Raw genomic sequence first — 23,344 nt, forward strand, 5'->3', positions numbered from 1 at the left:
AAACATGAACAGACTGATGAATAGCTCAGAGGGAAGGGGGGGAAGGAGGACAGGAAGAGATTAACCAAAGATCTTATATGCATACAAGAAGCCCAGTGAACGGATTCATGCACCACTTGGTTCCCTGGCCTGGCCTGCAGGATCAGGCCAAAACTGGCTCTCCAACATCCCCTGAGAGGCCCACTGGTGCACGTGCACTGGGCCTCTAGTATATTAATAAAACCTTTAAAACATTTTAGTTTCTTGTTAAGAACCATACTTGTTCAATTTATATAAGTGCCTGATGTTCAAATACATATATATTTAGTCAAGAAATCTCTGTTCAAGGAAGAAATAGTTAATACTTAACAGAAGTATACACAAGACCTTAACTAATGAAGTTATTAATAATTAGTCAGTGGGTTTTAATCATAGTACCTCAAGGTCAATGTGTAACAGAAATAAACTGTGTACAAATGTGGGGACAATTAATCCCTAAGAGAGTCAGATAGAAAGTATTTTTTTAATAGCTAGAAATCACTTGATATGTTAGACTTGACCTTATACTTGATAAAATATCTTCTTTAAACCTTTGGACACTTGTTTTAGTCAAGACAACAGTGCAATTATTTTTTATCTGCTGTTTAGAGAGATTTTTTAATGACAATAATGTAATTCTTTACTTTTAAAAACTTTAATGAAAATGTCCTTGGAAAAATCCTATGATTCACTATAAATCAAACAAGATTGGCTTAGAAAGTTTACATTGTAATTTCTTTTTGGTTTACCATACAGAAATTGTTCCTTTAATTAATCTGAAAAAAACTCAGATTATTTTATATGAAATAATGGGGAAAATGTTTTTTAAGTCCTTAAAATATAATTGTTTCATTTTACTATTTGCAAAAAGAATATTTTTAAATAAAACATCTAATTTTTAATTATAGATTTTACTTTATAATTTGAAAATTTATTCTATAAGCATCTATACTAATAAAAGCCTAGGTGGCCCTCGTGCCCTCACATCATCACTAGATGGCCACACATGTTGTCACAAGATGGCTACCATAAGATGGTCGTCCCCACGTCATCACAAGATGGCCACCACAAGATGGCAGGCAGGAGAGGGGCAGTTGTGGACAATCAGGCCAGCAGGGGAGGGCAGTTGGGGGTGAACAGGTCAGCAGGGAGGGCGGTTGGGGGTGATCAGGCTGGCATGGGGAGTAGTTAGGTATCAATCAAGCCGGCAGGGAAATGGTTAGCAGGCAATCAGGCTGGCAGGCAGAAGTGGGTAGGGGCAATCAGGCAGGCAGAAAGGCAAAGGGTTAGGAGCCAGCAGTCCCAGATTGTGAGAGGGATGTCCAACTGCTGGTTAGGCCCGATCCGGAGGTTCCCAGATTGGAGAGGGTGCAGGCTGGGCTGAGGGACAACCCCCCCCCCCAGTGCACGAAATTTGTGCACTGGGCCTCTAGTTTATTAAATAATTGCCATTAGTTCAGCATTATGCTCTATATTAAAACTTAAATATGATCAACAATCAGTATAATTTTTCATAGAGAAAATTTTTAAAGGCATTATTTCTTAATTTACTTTCAAATTACCTTTCCACATCTTTATAGGGATTCTTTACTATCAGATTCTGCATTTCAAATGACTGAAGAAGATCAATTTGTTATTCTAGGCTTTAGTTTGCTGAATTAACAAATTCTTTTACTCTTCCTATAATCTTCCATGGTTCATCTACTCATGCCACTGGTGAACACACATTTATTGAATGTTCATTAGGTCTAAATGACAGTTTTAAGTGCTTTTTAAGATGCAATAATTAATCAGAAAAAAAATCTTATTTTCACAGAAACTGCAGTTTCTTTGATACAAACCCTAAATTATTTTAATACACTCCAGAAAATAATACAAGCTTTATTTAAAAACTGCCCCAAAACAGTTGCATTTTTTTTCAGCTTGGTAAGGAAAATAAAATTTTATCTCCGGAAACTTGAATAAAGATTTAAATGGTGGGTAGAATTTTTATATGCTACAGAGATCTTTTGCCGTATAGGTTCCAATATAAGAAATGCCATGAAAGGTAGCCTACATGAAACATAGATGAAACACCGAGTATTACATCAGACTGATTTGAATAATTTATCAATATACTACTGGTAGATGGAATTTAAAAAGTTTGAGGCCAGATATTGAATAACATATCTCATAATAAAGTTTACTCTTTAAAATTTTCTCAACAGAGAAAAATCTTTAAAGTTTTTGAGCACAGCTAGTTTTTGCTACTGGAAGATCAATTTCATAGAAGCATCAAAAATCAGTTGGAGAAAGAAGATAGGCAAGTAGTAAACTGAGTTAGAAAGTTGCTGAAATATATAAAGTGAAAATTAAATAAGACAAATTATGGAGAAATCAAAAAGAAAGACTGGATGTAAAAGTTATTTTGCAAATAAAATCTTCCACTAAAATTATTACTATGTTATTGAGCTATTAATATTCTATAGAATTAATTTTAATATGAGTGATTGATGATAGTGATTATGTTAGTATAGATCAATATTTATTAATTGAGTAGAAGATATATTGTTAAAACAGTTTTCATTTGTCAGTGTATAAAACTTGTTAAAAAGGGTAAGTCAGGTATAACAAACATGTTTTCCTCACTACCCCTTTGATACACTAAATGTTATCTATATATTAAAGCCAAAAATAAATAAATCTGGGTTTTGCAATAATTCTACGTTAAGCCTAAAAAGAAAAAACAATGAATAACATGTTTGTTTTCATTTCCAAAAATACTTCTTAATGATTTAGTCACAAATAGATGTAGCAATAATAAATTTAAATTATATATACCCACACCTATTCTCTTTCCTGTTTCTTTTCTGAAATGGTGGAGAAAAATCTTACAATAATATCAATTGTCCTTTCCAACAGGGTACTGTACAGCAGATACTCAATTTTCTAAGTTGTCAATTTATAGCAGGTAATCCAATTGGAAGGAGATTATGGTTTATTTCTCCAGAAGTTAATTTAGACTAACATTGTTACTACCCATCACATTTATGTTTAAGCCAAGCTTGTTCAGGTTTGTAATCATCAGGTCAGATACTATTGATTGCCTCTCTACCAGCTACCTCACATTATCTTTCCTAAAATAACCTCATTTTACATGGATACCATGTGAGAAGTCCAAGAAGTATCAGGAAGGATAACCCATTCCCTTAGACCATCAGTCTGCAATGAGTGTGCAGCAAGAATTTTTTTAAACATATTTTTATTTATTTCAGAAAAGAAGGAAGAGGGAGAGAGAGACAGAAACATCAGAGAGAGAGAGAGAATCACTGATTGGCTGCCTCGTGCACACCCCCTACTGGGGATCGACCCTACAACCCGGGCATGTGCACTTGATCAGAATTGAACATGGGAACCCTCAGTCCAGAGGCCAATGCTCTATCCACTGAGCAAAACCACCTAGGGCAAGAATTTTTAAAACATGTAATACCTGACTAATTAGTTAGGGGCACTGACCTCTTTTCCCATAGATTGTCAAATAAAACAATGACAACAGCTGCTGGGGCTGACCAGCAGACCCTGAGTGATGGATGAATGATTACTCTGACACACAATTGCTATGAAAGAGAGTGCTAAGGGACTGCCTGGCTATAGGAACCAGACAGCCTCATTTGCCTGCCTCTTCAGGCTTTTATTGTAACAGCAGTTTGGGATAAAGTTTATCTAGATGGCTCCAAATTAACCATCTCAATTTTCCTATTCTACTTGTCCTGGCTTACTGGCCTGTGTCATTTATATAACTTCCTTTTAACATTTCTCTTTACATATATTTTACAATTTTCACAAACTTTTCTTAAGAACCTTACAACTTTCAGAAATGACCAGCTTTAGAATCCACTTTTTTTCCCCAAAATGCTTCTCCATGCCTCACGCCTTCTATTACATCAAAACCATAGTTTCTTTCCAATTAGTTATAATTCTTACCCCTTAGGAACCTTTATTTTTAAGTTACATATAAGTAATTAACATTTCTCAGATGAGCAATACATTCACATTTTTAAAGAGATATTTTTAATAGAATACAAGACTTATACATTAACAGATTCAAATCCATCTTCTAGATTTTCCATATGAGGCAAATTCAGATTAATTGATATTTTAGTATCCTGTTGTTTCAAAATACCTAGATATTTAATAATTTTTACTATTTAACCCAACAAACTCCAAAGTTTTAAGTTTCCAAAGACTTTGGAAAACTATGTTTACACATATATAATTACCACTGAAAAAGCTTTATCATATACCTTTAGTTTTAGTTATATGTATTTTGCCTTAACAACTTTGATATTTTAAAGCCAATTATTATTACCCAAGGAATTTTCTTGGCAAATTTTGTAACAGGGATAACTCAACGGCCTTTAGTGACTTTAATGTGAAAGTTCTATTCTATTTTATTTTTCCTTGCAAAATCAAAGTGGCCCCCACTCCTATTTCTGAAGTCTGCTAGAGTCACTTCTATAGGTCTAATCATCCTAGGAAAAAGATTTGTAGGGTTTAAATGATTATTTCTCTTTTTTTTTTCTTTCTGAGTAGACTAACAATATGAAATCTTGCATATAAGAAGAGATCTTAAAAACAGAAACAAAAAACCCTACAGTAAATAAATGAGTACTTATAAAATGGTGGACTAGGACATAGCCTTAGAATCTTATCTCACACTAACCCAGCACAGCAAATGGGTTCTGAGTGGCACAAAGCCCAAACAGCAGAGACAGTGGATTCCTATGTTCATAAAATGGTGAAGTGCAAACTAACTCCCCCAAAAATAAGAAAGCAAGCAAAGAACATCAATCAGTAACCAAGTTACATTACAGACAGTCAAGAACACTCATTAGAAACCAAACAACAAAGAGACATAAAGCAACAATAAACAGACACTCATATACAATATTTATAGGCACGCATAACCCACAGACAAGACTTAATAAATCAGAGTCTTTTTCATGGATCTTTCAGAATGTGTCTTAAAGTGCCTGGGATTTACAGCCAGAGTGTGGCCCAAAGGGCTCCCAGGTGGGGTCACCAGTGAATACCTACAAACATTTGTTCACAGCTCTCATCATATTCTGCTCTCCATAAGAAATATTGACTGTCATCCAGAGTTGTTTTGGCCAAAATATGCCAGTCCCAAGGAATCAAATGGTCATTTTCAGACAAGGCATTAAGGAGTCCTTTTGTAAATGGACTGTTAGCCCCATTTTCTCTAATGCCTATCCTTATTTCTTAAAGGTATTAAAGGAGAGTGGCTCATGCAAGATCAGCAAAGTAATGAATCCTATTACCTTGCTGATGTTGCATAACTACACAAGCCAAAAGCTCTCCTTCTAACATAGCTTGTCTGGCACATGATCCCATAACTGAGGATCTAGTTGATGAGCCTTCCCACACTGGAGGAGGAGAATTGGGAAGGGGTTCCTCTGACACCTTAGGTATTATAGGCTCTACCTCAGGAGGAAAGGTCAATGATAAGTCATCCTGGCATCCTGTAGGCTTTTGATCCTCAATATAAAATAGGCATACTGCAGCTCAAACAAGAGCCCACATAGTTAAAGATGACAAGGGAACTCATTTTCTCTGGGCCTGATTTCTCTTTAAGTTCCTACCTACTTGCTCCCAGAGATCAAGTTCTAATGTTCCAGCATCAAGGAACCAAGGATTATCCTATATAATAAAGAGCTAATATGCAAATGGTCATCATGCAGTAATGGTTCAGACACTCAGCACTGGGGAGAGAGGAATGGGGACCAGTCAGGCACAAATGAACTCATGAGAGAGGAATGGGGACCAGCCAGGCCCAAATGAGCTTGCAAGAGAGGAATGAGGACCAGCCAGGCTGTGGCTGAGGAGAGGGACAAGCCTCCCGTCCTGTGGTCCCAGGCACCAGTGCCTGCAGCTGCGGTCCAGATGAAGTTGTCTGCCCACAATCCCCTGTGGCTGTGGCCAGCCCAGGCGAAGCTGGCCCAGGTCCTGGGTGCCTGCAGCTATCCAGAGAGGGAAGCCCGGGTCCCAGGTGCCTGTGACTGGCTGGAGGAGGGAATCCTAGGTTCTATGTGTAGGGCGAGGCAGAGGCTGTTAGGAGCAATCATTCAGGCATGCAGAGGTGATTAGGGGCCATCAGGCAGGCAGAGGTGGTTAGGGGCGATCAGGCAGGCAAGCATATGGGTTAGGGGCTATCAGGCAGGCAGGCAAGCGGTTAGGAGCCAGCAGTCCCAGATTGCAAGAGGCAGTCAGACATCCCCTGAGGGGTCCTGGATTGGAGAGGGTGCAGGCCGGGCTGAGGGACTCCTCCCCCCACCCCCACAACTTGTCAGGCAGCTGCTGTCCAATTGTGAAAACTTAGCTGAGACACAATCCCATCGAAATTGGAAATCCCAGTGGGCTCCAATGACTTACTGCACAGTTACTCTTCATTTTCTTACTCTTCATTTTTGAGGTTTCCACCGCATCTCATTGTGTTCCTTGGTCCTCACATGGGGCACCACTTGCCAGGGCAGACCAGCAGACCCTGAGAAACTGATGAATGATTACTCTGACACCTGATTGCTGTGAAAGAGAGGGATAAGGGACAGCCTGGCTATAGGAGCCAGAGAGCTTTGTTCAGCTGCCTCTTCAGGCTTTTATTGTAATAGCAGTTTGGGATAAAGTTTATCTTTTAGATATAATCAGTAAGGTAAGTAATATTGGGAGGACACATGTGTCTGCAATGTCCTTTAAGCAAGAACACCAAAAGATTAAGCATAAAGATTGCAGTAAACACCCAAGAGTCTGCACATGCACAGACTTGTTTGGAAAGGTCAAGGAACAATTAGGGGCAGATGCCTTTGGCCAACTTCCCTAGGTTGGAATTCTGATAAGCAAAGCGGGCTGCCTTCCGCCAACTCGCTAGGATGGAACTTCCTCCTTACAAACTTTCCAAACAAGTCTCCTGTGCTCACCCACAAACAGCCAACACAACAATAGCTATCTGGTGTGAATGAATCAAAATAATACCATTTTTTATTAGATCAGCAAAAATACATTTTTTGGTGTGCCGCATAACTTTAATAATTAATTTATATGTGCTATGAGATGTAAATGGTGGGAAATCACTGTCTTGGACAGTTATTATTCTAGACTAAAGATAGGATTGTAACAGCCCTGGACAGGGAAGTATGGGAGAAATATGTTGGGATATTTCTGAGGGTGTCATGACCATTAGCATATTAGCTCTTTATTATATAGGACTAGAGGCCCGGTGCATGAAATTCATGCACGGGGCGGGGGGTGGTCCCTCAGCCTGGCCTGCAGCAATGCAAGCGTTCCGTGCCCGGCCTGGCCAGCGGCCCTCCACAGCCGGGCACAGAATGCTTGCCTTGTCGCTGGGGCGACGACGCAAGCATTCCCCTCTGCCCTGGCCACTCTATGCCCACTGCCCAGGGGCCCTCCGAGGCTGGGGTGGAACGCTTGCCTCGTCATCACGGCAATGAAGCAAGCATTCTGCCAGGCCTCTCATGCTGCCTGCTCTCAGCAGCCGCCCCCACCCCCCCCGGAACTGAGAAAATTTGGCGGGGCTGAGAGGACTGGCAGCTGCCATGTTGTGGCTATGGGTACTGCCATATTTGTGATAGAGTGAGAGTCAATTTGCATATTCCCTTTTTATTAGATAGCATCTGTATTGCTCTAAAATATATAATACATGTTGGTAACATACAATTTTTTAAAACAAAATTAGAGTATTTGGTGGATAGTGCTAAGGATTTAGGAATTATCTAAAAAGTCAGAAAGTTGAATGCTCCTAGTTGAGTGGACTAGAACCAAGTCAGCTGGTCTCAGAGTAAAACCCAGAACAGTAAAGGTTTAACAAGAATAAAGCGAGGATTTGAGCTTCTGTGAGCAAGACCACCATTTAGCTGTAAAGCCCTGAGAGCACCGGCGGCTTTGCTGTTAGTCCCCTGTGTTTAACAACAGGCCCAATGGCACCTCATTGCCTATATGTTGCTTCTACTCTATCCATTGCATCATCATTACAGACAGCATACCTATGCTTTAGTCAATTTGTTTCACCTGCCTAAAAAACGACTGATGTTTTATTTTTTTTTACAGTTTTTTTTGAGTGGCTATGTGACCACTTAAAAATTAGTGGCTTTATTATGATAAGATATGAAAAAACAGGGTGAGTGCTAATTATCAGTCACTGCTACATAGATAATATAGAAATCAAAGGTAAGTATTAAGCCTTTCAAAAATTCAGTAGAAAGGGTTTGACTCTAATTATAAAACAATTTTAGTTTTGATTTCAAAAACTCACCTTGCCTGCAATTAGTATGTAGTAATATGATAACTAAGCAAGGGATTAGCTAAGAAATAATCTCCAACATTTTTGTATGAGCATGATTATTGGTAAACAAATGTTTACTCCAATAGATTTTTATGAATTATATTAATATATTAATTATTTACTCTAACAGGGTTTTCTTAAAAATATATTAATTGTTTAAAACTACAATTATTATAAAACATGCAAAGGTGCACATTAAATAATAAGACAATATAATTTCTAACATGTTATTTGCATATCCAGATGATAGCATTGTGCACCCTCGGAGGAAGAGGTCCTCCACTTTGGAGACCACTGGTACTTCTTAAACTTACTGTGCATATTACCTGAGGATTTTCTTAAAATGAAAATTTTGATTCAGTAGGTCAAGGGTGGGATACTCTGTAGGATTCCATAAAAATATTACTAGCAACTAAAACCCATATGGAAAGTGCTTACCTTTAACTTTTGCTGTCTTACCTAAAAATGTGGGATAGCTTGCTACTTTCATTGAATTATCTTGAAGGAAAATTATACAGAAAAGTTCTAAAAGAGATTTTACTGCAGAATTCTCAAGGGAAATAATATCTGCAATAGCTATAGTATAAAATATATAAGCAATTATATTAATTTAAAAAAAAGAATTTTGGTAACTTTAAACATCAAAAATAAATTTTATAAATTTTTGTCAGAAGAAATCATACAATTATTAAGTTAGAGACACAAAAAATGACATTAGAGTCCTGGCTGGTTTTGCTCAGTGGTTAGAATGTTGGCCTGTGGACCAAAGGATCGTGGGTTTCATTCTTCGGTTGTGGATTCGTTCCCGGCTTCGGTCGGGCCCAAGTGGGAAGCAACCAGTTGATGTTTCTCTCTCACCTCTCTCTCTCTCTCTCTCTCTCTCTCTCTCTCTCTCTCTTTCTCTCTCTAACCCTGCCCCTCCTCAAACCCTTTCACTCTTTCTAAAACATCAATGGAAAAAAATATCCTCTTCGGATGAGATTGAAAAAATGACTTTAGATATTTCTATTGTTTTTATTAGATTAGTATGCTTTAATGCAGGTTTAACATTGTTACATGAATATAGCACAGAAAAATATTTTTTTTGCATATTGGCCTTGCTTTCCTACATCTGTAAAGATATTTTTAGTAAGCACATGGAGGAAATTGAAGTATCATTCTGATTTTCAAATTATTCTGGTCCAATTATTCACGTCACTTACTAGTAATGACACCTTTCTGCAAGGGAATCATCGCAGCTGCAAGAAACATACAAATCACATTGGAAGGCATCCAGAGTTCAGAAATCCTGTGGCAATCTGTATGAATATCTTCCTTTATAATCTGTAAGCATAAAGTATGAATATTTTCAAAGTAAACTTGAATATTTTTCAAATTTGGTTTATTAAAATAAACAATCCTAAGAATATAGTTCTTATTCAACTATTAGAGTTTGGGAAAGGAATATAAGTTTTGAAAGTGAAAGAATATGTTACAATTATGCTTTCGTCCTGTTTGCAGATCCTAACAAAGCAGTTTTAATAACTAATTCTAAGAGGAATTATACTGACCATTTTACTTTCATAACAATTAAAATTTACTAACTTAATTATCAACCAGTAATAAACTCATACTATGACTTTTATATTTAATCTACCAACATAGATGCTATAAAGTAGGTACTCTTTAAGAATGTGGAATTTAAAGAACAAAATAAACTGATGAACAAAATAAATCCAGGGACATAGAATAAGGCAGGGGATGGGGAGAATTAACCAAAGAACTTATATGCATATATGCATAACCCATGACACAGACAATAGTGTGGTGAAGGCCTGGAAGGTGAGGTGGGTGGGTGGGGAAGGCACGCTAGAAGGGGTCAATGGGAAAACAAGGGAACATCTGTAACACTTTCAACAATAAAGACAAATTTAAATGAATAAATAAATAAAAATGAATGGGAAGAACAAGTAGGAGAAACATTAAAATTCAATCTAAAAATAAGCAGCTATTACATTAAATATAGATGGATTAAATAACCATGTAAGTGAAAGATCAATATCCTGGGACAAAAAACAATCTTAATGTGGGTTCATTAATAATTAAAACATTATAGCCCTGACCAGTTTGGCTCAGCGGATAGAGCGTCGGCCTGCGGACTGAAGGTCCCAGGTTCAATTCCGGTCAAGGGCATGTACCTTGGTGCGGGGTGTGCAGGAGGCAGCTCATCGATGTTTCTCTCTCATTGATGTTTCTAACTCTCTATCCCTCTCCCTTCCTAACTGTAAAAAATAAAAATATATATATTTTAAAAAATTATACCTTTAAGGTGACAATCACTACTGTATAGAGAAGAAATATTTTATAACTTAAAAAATAAATTCAGCAAGAAAAATTGAATTCATAAATATTGATAGCATACATTGAAATAAAGTAATAAATATAAAATATATATTATATAGAAATTTTTAATTAGAAAAATATTACTGGAGAAATTAAAGACAATCTTAATAAGTAGAGGTATATACTATGCTCTGTTCAAATTGATGTTATATTGCTTAATACAACATTGCTTAAAATAATAAAGTATTTGAAATGGTAGTATAAGAATATTCTTCAAAGTAGAGGCATAAGATGTATCATGTCTGATTTTTAGAATTTTCTTTTTCACATGGAGATAAATAAGAAAATTTCTTTAAGTTTGTAAAGCATCTACATCATATTATTTATTTTTGTTTCTAAATGTTTTTAATTTAGTGATTAAACTTTAGTAAACAGTTTCTACAGCATTGCAATTGTTTCCTAACAGCTACAGCCTATTCTGAATAGCATCATATATTTTACTATTAATTTTTAAAATATGTTTTTATTGATTTTTAGAGAGAGAGGAAGGGAGAGGAATGGGGTTTGGAAACATTTGCTGAGAGAGAAACATCATCAATCAGCTGCCTCCTGCACACCTGTACTGGGGATCTAGCCCGAAACCCAGCCTGACCAGGAATTGAGCCAGTGACCTTGTAGTTCATGGGTTGATGCTCAACCACTCAGCCACCCCAGGTGGGCTTACTATCAATTTGACTTTTAAAATCTCACTCTGAAGTAAATCCATTCAGTTTTCACTTCTATGTTCTAGGTGTGACAGTACTTGAAGGCCCGATTTATGCTGTCGGAGGCCATGATGGCTGGAGCTATCTGAATACAGTGGAGAGATGGGATCCCCAGAGTCAGCAATGGACTTTTGTTGCAAGTATGTCAATTGCCCGAAGCACAGTTGGTGTAGCAGCATTGAACGGCAAGTGAGTAGATTTTTCCTTTTTATCTGGGGGGAAAAAAGTTTTTGAGTGAATATTCTTATGAATGAACTCTTAGTAAGATTGTTCAATTAAAATCTTTTAAAAATATCTTCAGATTTTAATTGTTTTAAAAAACTAGTCTTCATGGATAATTGACAAATCAAGACTGTGTATTTTTCTGGTGTCTCTTCATATAAAATAGAAACCAAAATTTCGTCACATGAATTGCTAGTAAAAGATGTATCAAATACATTTCATGAAAGTTACATTCACTAAAGATCTTCAAACTTAATATTCTTTCTGATAAAATTACCTGAGGAGAATTCAAAAGGGTACAAGAGCCCTAGCTGGTTTGGCTCAGTGGATAGAGTGTCAGCCTGCAGACTGAAGGGTCCCGGGTTTGATTCCAGTCACCGATCAATGATTCTCATCATTGATGTTTCTATCTCTCTCCCCTTCTTCCTTCCTCTCTGAAATCAATTTAAAAAAAATTAGAAAAAAAAAAGGGTACAAGAAGTTTGGTGCCCAATATATAATTTTTGCCTAATTATAACAGTCTGGTCACTTTTCACAATTTCTATTTCTTTTACTCTATACCAGGAATTCTCAGCCTTAATACTCTTTATTTTTTGAGCCAGATACATTTTTGTTGGGGGTGAGGCTCTGTCCTGTGCATTGGAGGGTGTTTAACAGCATCCTGAGCTTCTATGCACTAGGTGCTAGTTACTCTGACCCCAATGTGACAACCAAAATGTCTGCAGAAATTGTCAGATGTCCTTGGGGATGGCAAAATGCACCCCTTCTCATTACCTTGAGAACCCCTGGCCTAACCAAAGTTAATAACAAATCTTTGCCTGGACAACTGCTCAAACTAACAATCTGGTCTCCCTGCTCATTCCCATACAGTCCACTTGCTAAAGCAGCCAGAACAACCTTTTATAAATGCAAATAATGTCAGTGTTCTTCAAGGGCTCTCTTTGCAATTAGAATAAAATGCATATCTTTACCTACAAGGACCCACTAGATCTTGTCCCTCTCTACTCCTTTTCTTCTCTGTGTACCAGCCAAGTTGCCCTTTGATCTATGCCTCAAATATGGCAACTTCTAAGCCAACTCAGTCCTTTTGTGTTTGCTCTTTTTTTTTTGTCTGAGATGCTGTTTCTAGCAAATCTCAGGTGCCTATCCTTCTCATCCCTCAGGTTTCATCTCAGAATTTGTCCACATGAAGTTATTTATTAGCCATTATATTTTAAATAGGCAACATTGAATACCTTCCCAAACTATTTACTTATTGTTCTTGAAATTATATGTTATTGTTTTTGTCTCTTATCACTAGCTTTACTAGTATATGTTCACTAAATGTTGACATTTTATAAGCATCATTCATTGTTATATTACTGGGTTTGATAACCCTTTACCATATGTACTCAGTAAATGGTGAATGAATTGCCCTGACTCTTTGTTAATCCTCACCCGAGGATATTTTTTCCTTTGATTTTTAAAGAGATTAGAAGGGAGGTAGAGAGGGGGAGGAAGAGAAACAGAGAGAGGCAGAAACAGAGACAGACAGATACATTGATTGGTTGCCTCCCTCCCCCATTGCACCCCCACGTGTCCTGATGGGGCAGAGATGAAAACTGCAACCCAGGTACGTGCCCTTGACAGTGAATTGAACCCTTGACACTTTAGTGGGAAGGCTGGCACTCTAACCACTGAATGACACTGACCATGCATAATTTAGTTACTCTTAATAACCTTTGACACTCTAAATGTATTTTCTAAATATGTGTGAGTGTGTATATTTGCAAAGTTACTATTATAATACAAATACATATACATACATATATATATATACATATATATATATATATATACTAGAGGCCCAGTGCATGAAATTTGTGCATGGGGGGAGGGTCCCTTCAGCCCAGCCTGCACCCTCTCCAATCCAGGACCTCAGGGGATGTCCAACTGCCAGTTTAGGCCTGATCCCTGGGACCTGAGTATGTGCCTCCTGCCCCAGTGCCAGGGCCAGGGGACCTGAGGCTGCGCTGGGGGACCTGAGGCCATGCCCCCCACCCAGCAGGGCTTGACAGGGGACCTGAAGCTGCATCCTCTACCCCAGCACCAGGGCTGGGAGACCTGAGACTGGGATGGGGGACCTGAGACCGCAACCCCTGCCTAGTGAGGCTTGACCGGGGACCTGAGGCCGTGTCCCCCACCCCAGCATTGAGGCCATGGCACATAAGGCCGGGTCGGGGAACCTGAGGCTGCGCCCCCCACCCAGCGGGGCTTGATGGGGGTGGGGCTGGCAGGGTTTGGGTCTCGCTCAATTTTGAGGCACACACGGGTGGGCGGGGACTTAACTCTGGGTCCCATGGCATGCTCCAGACTCTGACAGGAAGGAGATTTTCATATACATTTTACTAATTTTCTTTCATCTCTGACACTTCTATTACAGAGAAAGGGCAAATAGCAATATTAAGATATTTCCCCTAATTAATTCCCTTTTAATGTGCATGGATTTTGTGCACCAGGCCACTAGTAAGTATATAAATTCTTTGGTTTATTTCTTCTGGTCCTTTTAGCCCCCCATCAAGGTATGTCAGCAAATTTTCTTAACAGAGATGGGAAATATCCTTACACCTTTATTATCTTATTTATTTGCAACATTATTCTGTAAAGATAATAAATATACACATACACACAGACTATATTAAAGTTACTCATCTTATTCTAGGTTTTTAATAATTACCTTGCATTATAACTTTGTGATCCTTCCCTAATACTTTACTTTGAAATGTCTTAAAATATGTGTGTTTTTTTATAGATCCCCTCCAAACTCAATCAGAAATTAATGGGATAAAAATCTAATAAGTAAAATATTTAATGGACAATGTTTTTATAAATTTCATATGTTGTTATAATTGCATTGTTGATCCAATTTCTTCTAATGCCTCTTTTAATTTAGTTATACATGTAATTTATTATTTGGGTTGTTTTTTCTTTTTCTTTCATTTTTTTGGCCAGCTAGAATATTTAATATCTTAAGAAATTATGTTTTAATCTAAAGCATTATTCATACCAAATATCAGAATGTGTAGTATTCAAAGTTTTTACTTTTTAATTGAGTGCATTTTCCCAAATTTTAATTTTGTTCTATGGAATGTTTTAAATAATGCAACATTTACTTCAATTAATCTTTCTCCTTTAAAACAAAATAGTACAGCTCTCATTTGAATATCCCCCCCGCCCCCCGGCCACTCCAGGTATGATTTAAAGGCCTAAAAGTTCTGTGGTTTGATGACTGTCTACTAATGTCTTTTTGTTGTTTTTCTGTTTTACTCAGAAAGAAATATAAATCACTAGAAAGTCACCTTTCACTTTAGACCCATAGCAGAAAATTGTTTCAACATCACCCTTTGACAGTGTTTTTTTTCCCTCATCTCTATTGATGTGTGTTTGTCCCTCTTCTGTCATTTTCACATCTCTCTAATGTGTCATTCTAATCTGACTGTTGCTTCTCTGAATGTGAGTTTGAGTAATTTTCCTAATTAAGGCTAATCAAAATAGCGAACATCCCTCTTGAATTTAGATTATTTATGATACCATTTGTTGTGGGAAAACAAGAAGTTGGTTTATAGCTTAAAATTAATGCATGTATTCTGACGAATTTAAGAGCCAAATTATATCCATTTCATGAAGCATTTTGATCAGTCTTCCAATAAGAAAGATTATGCTAAATGGCAGTTACATACATCATCTTACATCAGCACAGCCACAAACTTACTCGATGAATAAAGAAAATACAACCAAACAATTAACAGATATTGGTTGTATATAGCCATATGACTCCTGAATATCTCCACTACTGATTCTATGTGATTCTTTTGTGCTTTTAGCTTTAGGTTGGTTCTTTCAAACTTTGTACCTAAAAGCTCTTTCTTGTTTATTTTTATTTTCTCAGTTCATGCAGCAGATCCTGACACTGTCTGAGTACATCCATAAATGCTTGAGTTTTAATAAATGCACTCTATTGCCCCTAGTGATCCCCCAAAACAACGGAGTTTGTCTCATTATTCCATTCAAACCTTATTCAATCAATCTTTCAAAATTTCATGTTAGTTATATTCATGGGAGAGTTGCCATTTCTGCAAGTCTACAATTTTTGCAATTGCAGCCTGAATTTTATACAGCTTGAAGAATCAGGAGAACAAGTGTCAAAGTCTGTTGTTTTATTTGGTGTGCTCGATATCTAGCACAGTAACTAACTTATGCCTCAAGGCCTATCACTTCTTTGGTGATTCCAAATACCCTGTGTCTATTTTTGTATTCAAACTTTAGTATTGTCTTTCTTAAAAGTGGAACTCCAAATTCATATAAGCTTTTATATAATAAGCAATTTATATTAAAATTTGTACTATCTTAGATTCACATTTTTTTTTTTTTAAATGAAACTCCTTGTTTACTGAATCTCACTTGGGAGGCTTGTAATTTGCCTCCTGGGGGGTGTGGGGGTTGGGAAATGACTTTTAAGCTGGGACTTGATTGATTTAACAGATTTCCAGAAAGTGGGGAAATCAATGAGAAGCAAGGAGAAGGAACAATTTGTGTCAAGTCCTTGAGTGTGAAATGCAAACAAATGGAAGGGAATTGAGTTTGGCTGGAATATAATGAGAGACAGTGGCCCTAACAGATTGGATATAAAAGCAGGCCTCAGGTCACATAACAACTTGGCTAAGGTAAAGATGTTATATAGGTTAAAACAGGGCAGCGACTTGGTTGCATTTCAATTTTATAAAGATCACTCTGGTGAAGAATAATGTGTAATTGTTCAAAGAAATTCCATCATAATAGGGGATTGGCTAAGATGTACTCCAGTGGTTCAAAGAGATTATTTGATAAATCATACCTCAGTACTAGAATGTATCAGAAACAACAGATAATTCATTGTAGTCCCCAATTTGAGCACAGCCAATACCAGGCCCCACAGTCTGGAATACAGTATCTTTTATGATTTTGAACTCTTCTTTCTTCTCCAGTCTTCACTCTTACCCTGGCCTTACAGTCACCCTATGTCCCAGACCTACTGAATCGATCCAATTCCCTGAACATGCTTGATAGTCACACACTTTTGCCTTTTCACATACTCATCTCTCTGCTTTGATTTTCTTTCTGTTGTTTACTCTTAATAACTTGTGACTGTCCACTTAGTTTCTCTCCTCAGATTTTCATCTAATCTTCAGGGACATTTGAAAACTCTCTAGAGTGTTAGCCTAAAACAACTCAAGCTCTTTATGGGTATGACATTCCATGTGGCAAAATCAGTACTAACAGGATGCAGTTTATTAGACTTGAGAAAAATAGTGTCAGGAAATATTAAAACAACAAAGAAAGGGAATGCAGAATTTTAAGAGGGGTAGAGGAGTTGGCAAGGAAAGAGGGAGGGATTAAGAATAAAAGTGGCCATTTATATCAGGTTTAGGTTGTTGAATTCTAACAAGTGTTGGGATGTGGTTAATTGACCCAAATTAATTTGCGTATTTAAAATTGTGAGTTGTTTTTATTTTTAGGAAATATGGGCAAATTCTAATAAGTTAAGGTAAGTATTTTCTACCAAACTTTAACCCACAATCTTGCATGCCAGCCGTGTTTTAATGGCAGCAAGTCTCAGTCTGAGTTTGCCCCATTCATCCACATTTCTAGTAAGGAGGAACAAAAGCAACATACAACCTGTTGTAAGCTTCCCGACATCCACTTACTGTACTATAAGGCACCTCAACAAGTACGTCTCACAAAAGGGTTCACTGAATGGCAGAGGTGAAGTATTCTGACAGCAGTATCTATCAACAAGCCTTCTTTTGGGACTAAATTAAAGAGTTCTCACTGGGACACAAAGGATCAAACAGAGTTATGACTCTAGGGAGCTGCTTCGAAGTGTTTATGTTATGGGGGTTGTGAAATTTTTACACTTTTATTTTGCAAAGGAAGGGATAACAACATACCTTCTGGGTAACCATAGTGTGAATCAAAATCATAATTAATATCACAGGTTAATCAGTAAAATCTTAAAATATTTAAAATATATGACTGGAGGCACAAATAACTTTACTTGGGATACAGATTGGAAATGTTAAATTTCTAGAAGAAGACAAAGTAGTATGAGGAAAGATTGTCTAGTAGAGACACAGCTGAATTCATTGATGAGAGATAAAGGAGAAGCAACCTAGCCTCTATAGTAAATAGGTACTTAAGATAGAAGGCACAATGGCACATAGGACTGGAAAAGACCTAGTGTTGGGTCAGAAACTTCTAAGTATCTCCTAATATTCATTCGCTCCTTTTCATATCCTATATAATAAAAGGCTAATATGCAAATCGACTGAACAGCAGAATGACCGGTTGCTATGACGCGCACTGACCACCAGGGGCCAGACGCTCAATGCAGGAGCTGCCCCCTGGTGATCAGTGCACTCCCAGAAGCCAGGCTCATGGCTGGCAAGAGCAGCGATGGTGGCAGGAGCCTCTCCTGCCTCTGCGGCAATTGGACATACCCCAAGGGATCCTGGACTGCAGGAGGACACAGGCCACGCTGAGGGGACCCCCTTCCCCCAAGTGCACGAATCTCATGCACCAGGCCTCTAGTGACAATATAAACACCAATTGTTAGGTAGGCATATGGTCACCTAAAATAGGAACATTTCCAGCACCTTACCAGTTAGGTATTGCCATGTGACTGAGTTCTGGCCAATGGCATGTAAGACGTGAGCTGTGCACTTAAAAGATGAAATCTTAAAGGCAGAGGATGTGCTCCTTCTTCCACTCTCCTGTCATCCTGCCACGTGAACTATGGCTGTGATAGTAAGAGTTACCTTAGGACATCAGGACAACAGGGTTCACAGATATTTAACCATCAGGTTTTAGCATTACTGCACATTTTCCAAACAAGAAGTATTGGCAACTTTTTTTCATACTATCTTATTCAGAGCATTTGTAAATCAGACAGGTTTGGAAGATAGAAACAGTGTCTTTCTTTGGGGCAGAGAGCAGAATTGTTTCTTCTCCAGAATAATAATGTCTCTCTTCAGAGCAAAGGTTAGGTAGGTTTGTTGGCATCCTCTTTTAAAGAATAAGCATTTCATAAACTCGGTGACCTTCAAATGTGAGAAAAACCCAGTGTGTGTGTGCAGCATTTACCTGAGTCTCTTTGCATCAGCCTGGTGGGACTTGGGGGGACGTGAAGCAGCAATATGAACGTGAAGCTCATACTACCTATTGTGCGGTGAGTAATAAAGTCATTTTTCTCTGACCCAGGAATCATGTGTCTGCTCTCAGCTGTGATAGGGTAATCTGTTAGTTGCCAAGAAGGGTTAAATTCAGACTCTTTACAGTTCATGGCAAAGGGTCAGACTCTACATATGACATAGTTAAAAATGGGAACAGCCTCGTTCTCAGTATCTACAAAGCCACTTTACACACATTTGACCCATATCCTAATACAAGCTTTATTTCCTGCAACTGCTATTTTGTAGTTACTAGAATAGTAAATATGTGATACCCAGCCAGGCACATGGCAACTAGACTTCAACACAGTGACACCTGGTCGCTAAACTTTAGGTAAAACTAAACACATACATTAGGGAAAGCAGTAGGGGAGACTCAGATTCTTGCCATACTCAGCAAAATTCTACAAGAGTTTGCTAAAGTCAGGAATATTTCTGATTCCCTGCCAATGTTTGCCTTGCAAGGGAAATACTAGTTAATATGCAGAGCAAACTGAACTATGACCTTGATGATTTCTGAGAATATTGTTTTTTTCTCATTTTCTCATTGCCTCAGAATGAAACTCCAACTCTATAGCAGGACACACAACCCCCTTCATTCTCCTTTTAATCTTCTCATTCTACCGGCTGTATCTCTTCTTTCCCTCCCATCACTACAACCTCTTCCATCAACATGACATACCTGCCACTCTTTATTTATCACCTTCTATGACCTTTCATGACCCTTGTCTTTACTCATAATGTTTTCCCTGCATGTAATGCTTTCTCCTCTACTTCATCTTTCAAATTTCTACTCATCTTTCAACTCTAAGTTAAAATGTCAAATTTCCTTTCTCGCTGTGAAACTGTCAGCTGTCACTTCCTATGTTGTCAAGGAACAGATTCCTCTTTGTCTTCAGATTCTCAACATCTAACTTGTCCTTGTAGTAACAAAGCAGGAAATCAATCTACAGTATATTTAAATAGATTGTGAGGGGGGATCTGAGAAGGTAACCTTTAATAATTGTCCATAAAGTTTGATGCATACCTTCTAGCACTTATTCTAACTGCTTAGAATATCATGTTTATATCCTTGGTTATTTTTATAGCTTTAATGTAAATATAGTAATAGTTATTAGTATTGTTGTTGTTATTTATTTTTACATTTAAATTTTTAGTCACTTAGCAAATTTGCATTTCAAAATAAGTGGATTGTAGATAATGGTTAATAACATATATCTGTAAAGTACACAATTTTCAAGGTCTTTTCAAATACTGAAATACATTTATTAATTTTAACAATAGATCCAAAAAGCAGTCTTAAAGGACATGATCATATATTTCACATAAGTTAAATTTTCTGATTTCTTTTTCACAGCTTGTTCTTGAGGAAAAAAAAATTAGTGTATTTATTCTTTTCAACTAGTTTTCCCCTAACATTATCAATAATTTATGTTATATTATTAAAGTTACAGTAATTTTATTACTGATCTGTAGATTATATAATACTATGAAGGGCACTAAAAAAGCTAGATATAAAGTAAAACATACCACTGATAACCTAGCTTAGGCTTTAGTAAATTACTTACAAAGTAAGTTACCATGCATATATAAAACACTTATTTTACAAAAGGAACTGTCAAAAATTAGGTCATTTGTATTAAAGCATTACATAAATTTCTTTCTTCTATAATCCCTTGTGTTATTAGACATTATTAAGGGAGGTTTACACAAAAGAGAGACTGAATGAATAGTGGTTTGTAATATATGTACTAGTAATTATATTAAACTAGAGGCCTGCTGCATGAAAATTCATGCACTGGAGGGGGTGTCCCTCAGCCCGGCCTGCCCCCTCTCACAGTCCAGGAGCCCTCAGGGGCGGGAGGTAACCCGGCGATCAGGGGAAGGCACCTCTGCTGCTGCCACTGCCAGCAGCACACACCTTGGCCGGCCCTGGTTACCTGAGCCTCGGCTGGCCCTGGGCGGCTGGGCAGCTGCCATCCGAGGCTTGCCTGCACCTCTGGCCAGCCCTGGCAGCTGAGGGTCTAAGGGCGGGTCTGGCCACACCATGTGCCTGCCGCCCCCACCACCACCACTGGGCTGGAAGGACTGTGGGACTGAGGGGACTGGGTGCGCCATCTTGTGGCTATAGGTGTCACCATCTTTGTGATGGTGTGATGGTCAATTTGCATATTCCCTATTTATTAGATAAGATAATCAATGATGATATAACAAATTTTATAGCATTGTTTAATTTCCAAATAAAAACCTATACTAATAGGCTCAATATTGACTTTTATATTGTAAGCAATATGTTATATTAATTACCATTACTTTTATATACATTTAGCTATATATTTGTATATGTTAGCATATTTAATAGTCTCAGAAAAAGAAAATGTGTGATATATTGCTGCACAGAAATAATGTATTGTCAGCAACACTGAGTTCAGATGTAGCAATACCATAATTTATCACTGTTATGTGTATAAATAAATAGAACAGCTTAAAATCAATAATTTCTTTAAAACAATAGACAAAAGAGGGGTTGCTTTTCTTATATATAAACTATGTGCCTCATGTGAAGATGCCCAATAAACAAAATTCCTACAAAAAGATTTAGTTAAATTTTAATAATAATACATCAAGCTATTGCATACTTCCCTTGAGTTAGATCTTCAATATAAATATAACAAAAACATAAGTGAAGTTCAGATTTCAGAAAGTTTTTAGGAAGATAAAATCTTCTGAGTGAATAATTATTTCACTTCTGGGTGCTTTTGCAGGCTAAATTGTCCAATACTTGTTCTACAAAATGCTCCTATTAGTTAATATCAACATGTTGCAAGATTGAGAGCTGGCAGACAACTTGTTGAGTAATCAAGCGAAAAAGCATAATGTCCATAAAGGTCACACTCGGGCAATCAGAAACACTTTATCATGGCAGGCATTCAAAGAAACTTAAAGAGCTTTAAAAAATAAGTCTCCAGACTTGAATCAGTTGAGCCATCATATTTTAGAGTTAGTAAAATATAATATAGCATAAGTTTGTAAATATAAGACCTGAATTAAATTATATGCTAAGCAGTAATGTCTTCCTGAACATTTATTTATAAATTGAAAAGTACTGAATTCTCTATTTACTAATATATTAAGCATAATGTCCACGAATAAGACAAAAATTTCATAACATCTAACCATATTAAAACCCAAGCAAGTCATATCACCCTCTTCTCAAAAAATGTCTTATGGCTTCCTGTTTCACTCAGAGTCAATGTCTACAAATACCTGTATGAGGTTAACCCTGTACCCCCTACCTCTCACCTCATCTGCCACTCCCCCCTCAATCTCTGCTACAGCCACTCTGGCTTCCTTGATGCTCCTGGAACTTGGTAGTCACCTGTTCTGTCTGCCATGAATCTTCTCTGGGAGATATCCCTGAACTCACATGCAACCACCACTGTCTTTTTCAAATTTTTGTGCAAACATCATCTTCTCAGTGAGACCTTTCCTGATGATATATTTAAAATTATAACCACAACCGCCTCTTACCATTGCACACTTGACCCCACTTCCTTGCTCTGTCTATGTCTACAGCACCCAGTCTTTATAAAGAAATATATATGTTTATTTTGTATGTTATGTCTACCCCTTATTCCAGAAGAATTGAGTGCAGGAATATTTATCCTGTTTTGTTCATGGATATATTTGCAAAACTTTAGATGATGTGTGTGGCATAAACTAGGCATTCAAAAATATGTGCTGAGTGAATTAATAAATAAATGCAACTCTGTACCTCACTGTGATGAAATTTTCATAGTGATGACCAAATAGAAAAGATCTGTTTTATTACAAATAGTATATTTTTAACCTTTTAAGTATCATTTATGCTGTAGCACTTATTTTCCCAGATCTGTAGTATATTTGTCATTAATGAAATAATTATAGGAAAATGAGTGTATTAAGTAATAAGTTTCAGCAATATTCAGTCAGATTAACATGACTGCACACTTTTTTCCTGTAAAGACATCTATGTAACACATTAGCTATAGGTTAAGCACTGATTAAGAAAGCTGATGTTATGGCAATACTTGCTTAGATAATCCATTTAGTTGGCGTTCTAAATAGTAGGGACAGAACACAAGAAGTAGGCATGGTTTATTTGCCAGTGCAAATCAATTGCTCATTAAGTAAGACGATCAGTTTTCTTTTGATTATGGGAATTTTCAAGAAAAATTGGGGGTAAATGTATATTTTTCTATATTTTAAGTAATAATTCCTTAATCTGTATTTAAATAATATATTAAAATCTTGAATTAGTATGGCATAAGCAGTGTAAATCTAACATTCTAGAAATAACAGGTTAGAAAATTAAAATTTTTTAAATTTCATTTGATATTCTGCATATTAGAATGATGGGAACTCTAGGCATATGCAGT

At 37.2% G+C, this 23,344-nt stretch overlaps 1 protein-coding gene across 2 annotated transcripts in view; it reads left to right on the forward strand.

Moving 5' to 3' along the window:
* The window catches only part of KLHL1 (kelch like family member 1), a gene marked incomplete at both ends in the record, with an annotated part of 354,832 nt that overhangs the window by 308,389 nt on the left and 23,099 nt on the right, over window positions 1-23,344 (forward strand). For both annotated transcript variants that reach the window (XM_079778802.1, XM_079778803.1), the window contains one exon: window positions 11,487-11,649. In XM_079778802.1, coding sequence (XP_079634928.1) covers window positions 11,487-11,649 — 163 coding nt within the window. The remainder of the gene's footprint in view (window positions 1-11,486; window positions 11,650-23,344) is intronic.

The sequence above is a fragment of the Cnephaeus nilssonii genome (genome assembly GCF_951640355.1).
Source record: "Cnephaeus nilssonii genome assembly, chromosome: 8".
Classification (NCBI taxonomy): Eukaryota; Metazoa; Chordata; class Mammalia; order Chiroptera; family Vespertilionidae; genus Cnephaeus; species Cnephaeus nilssonii.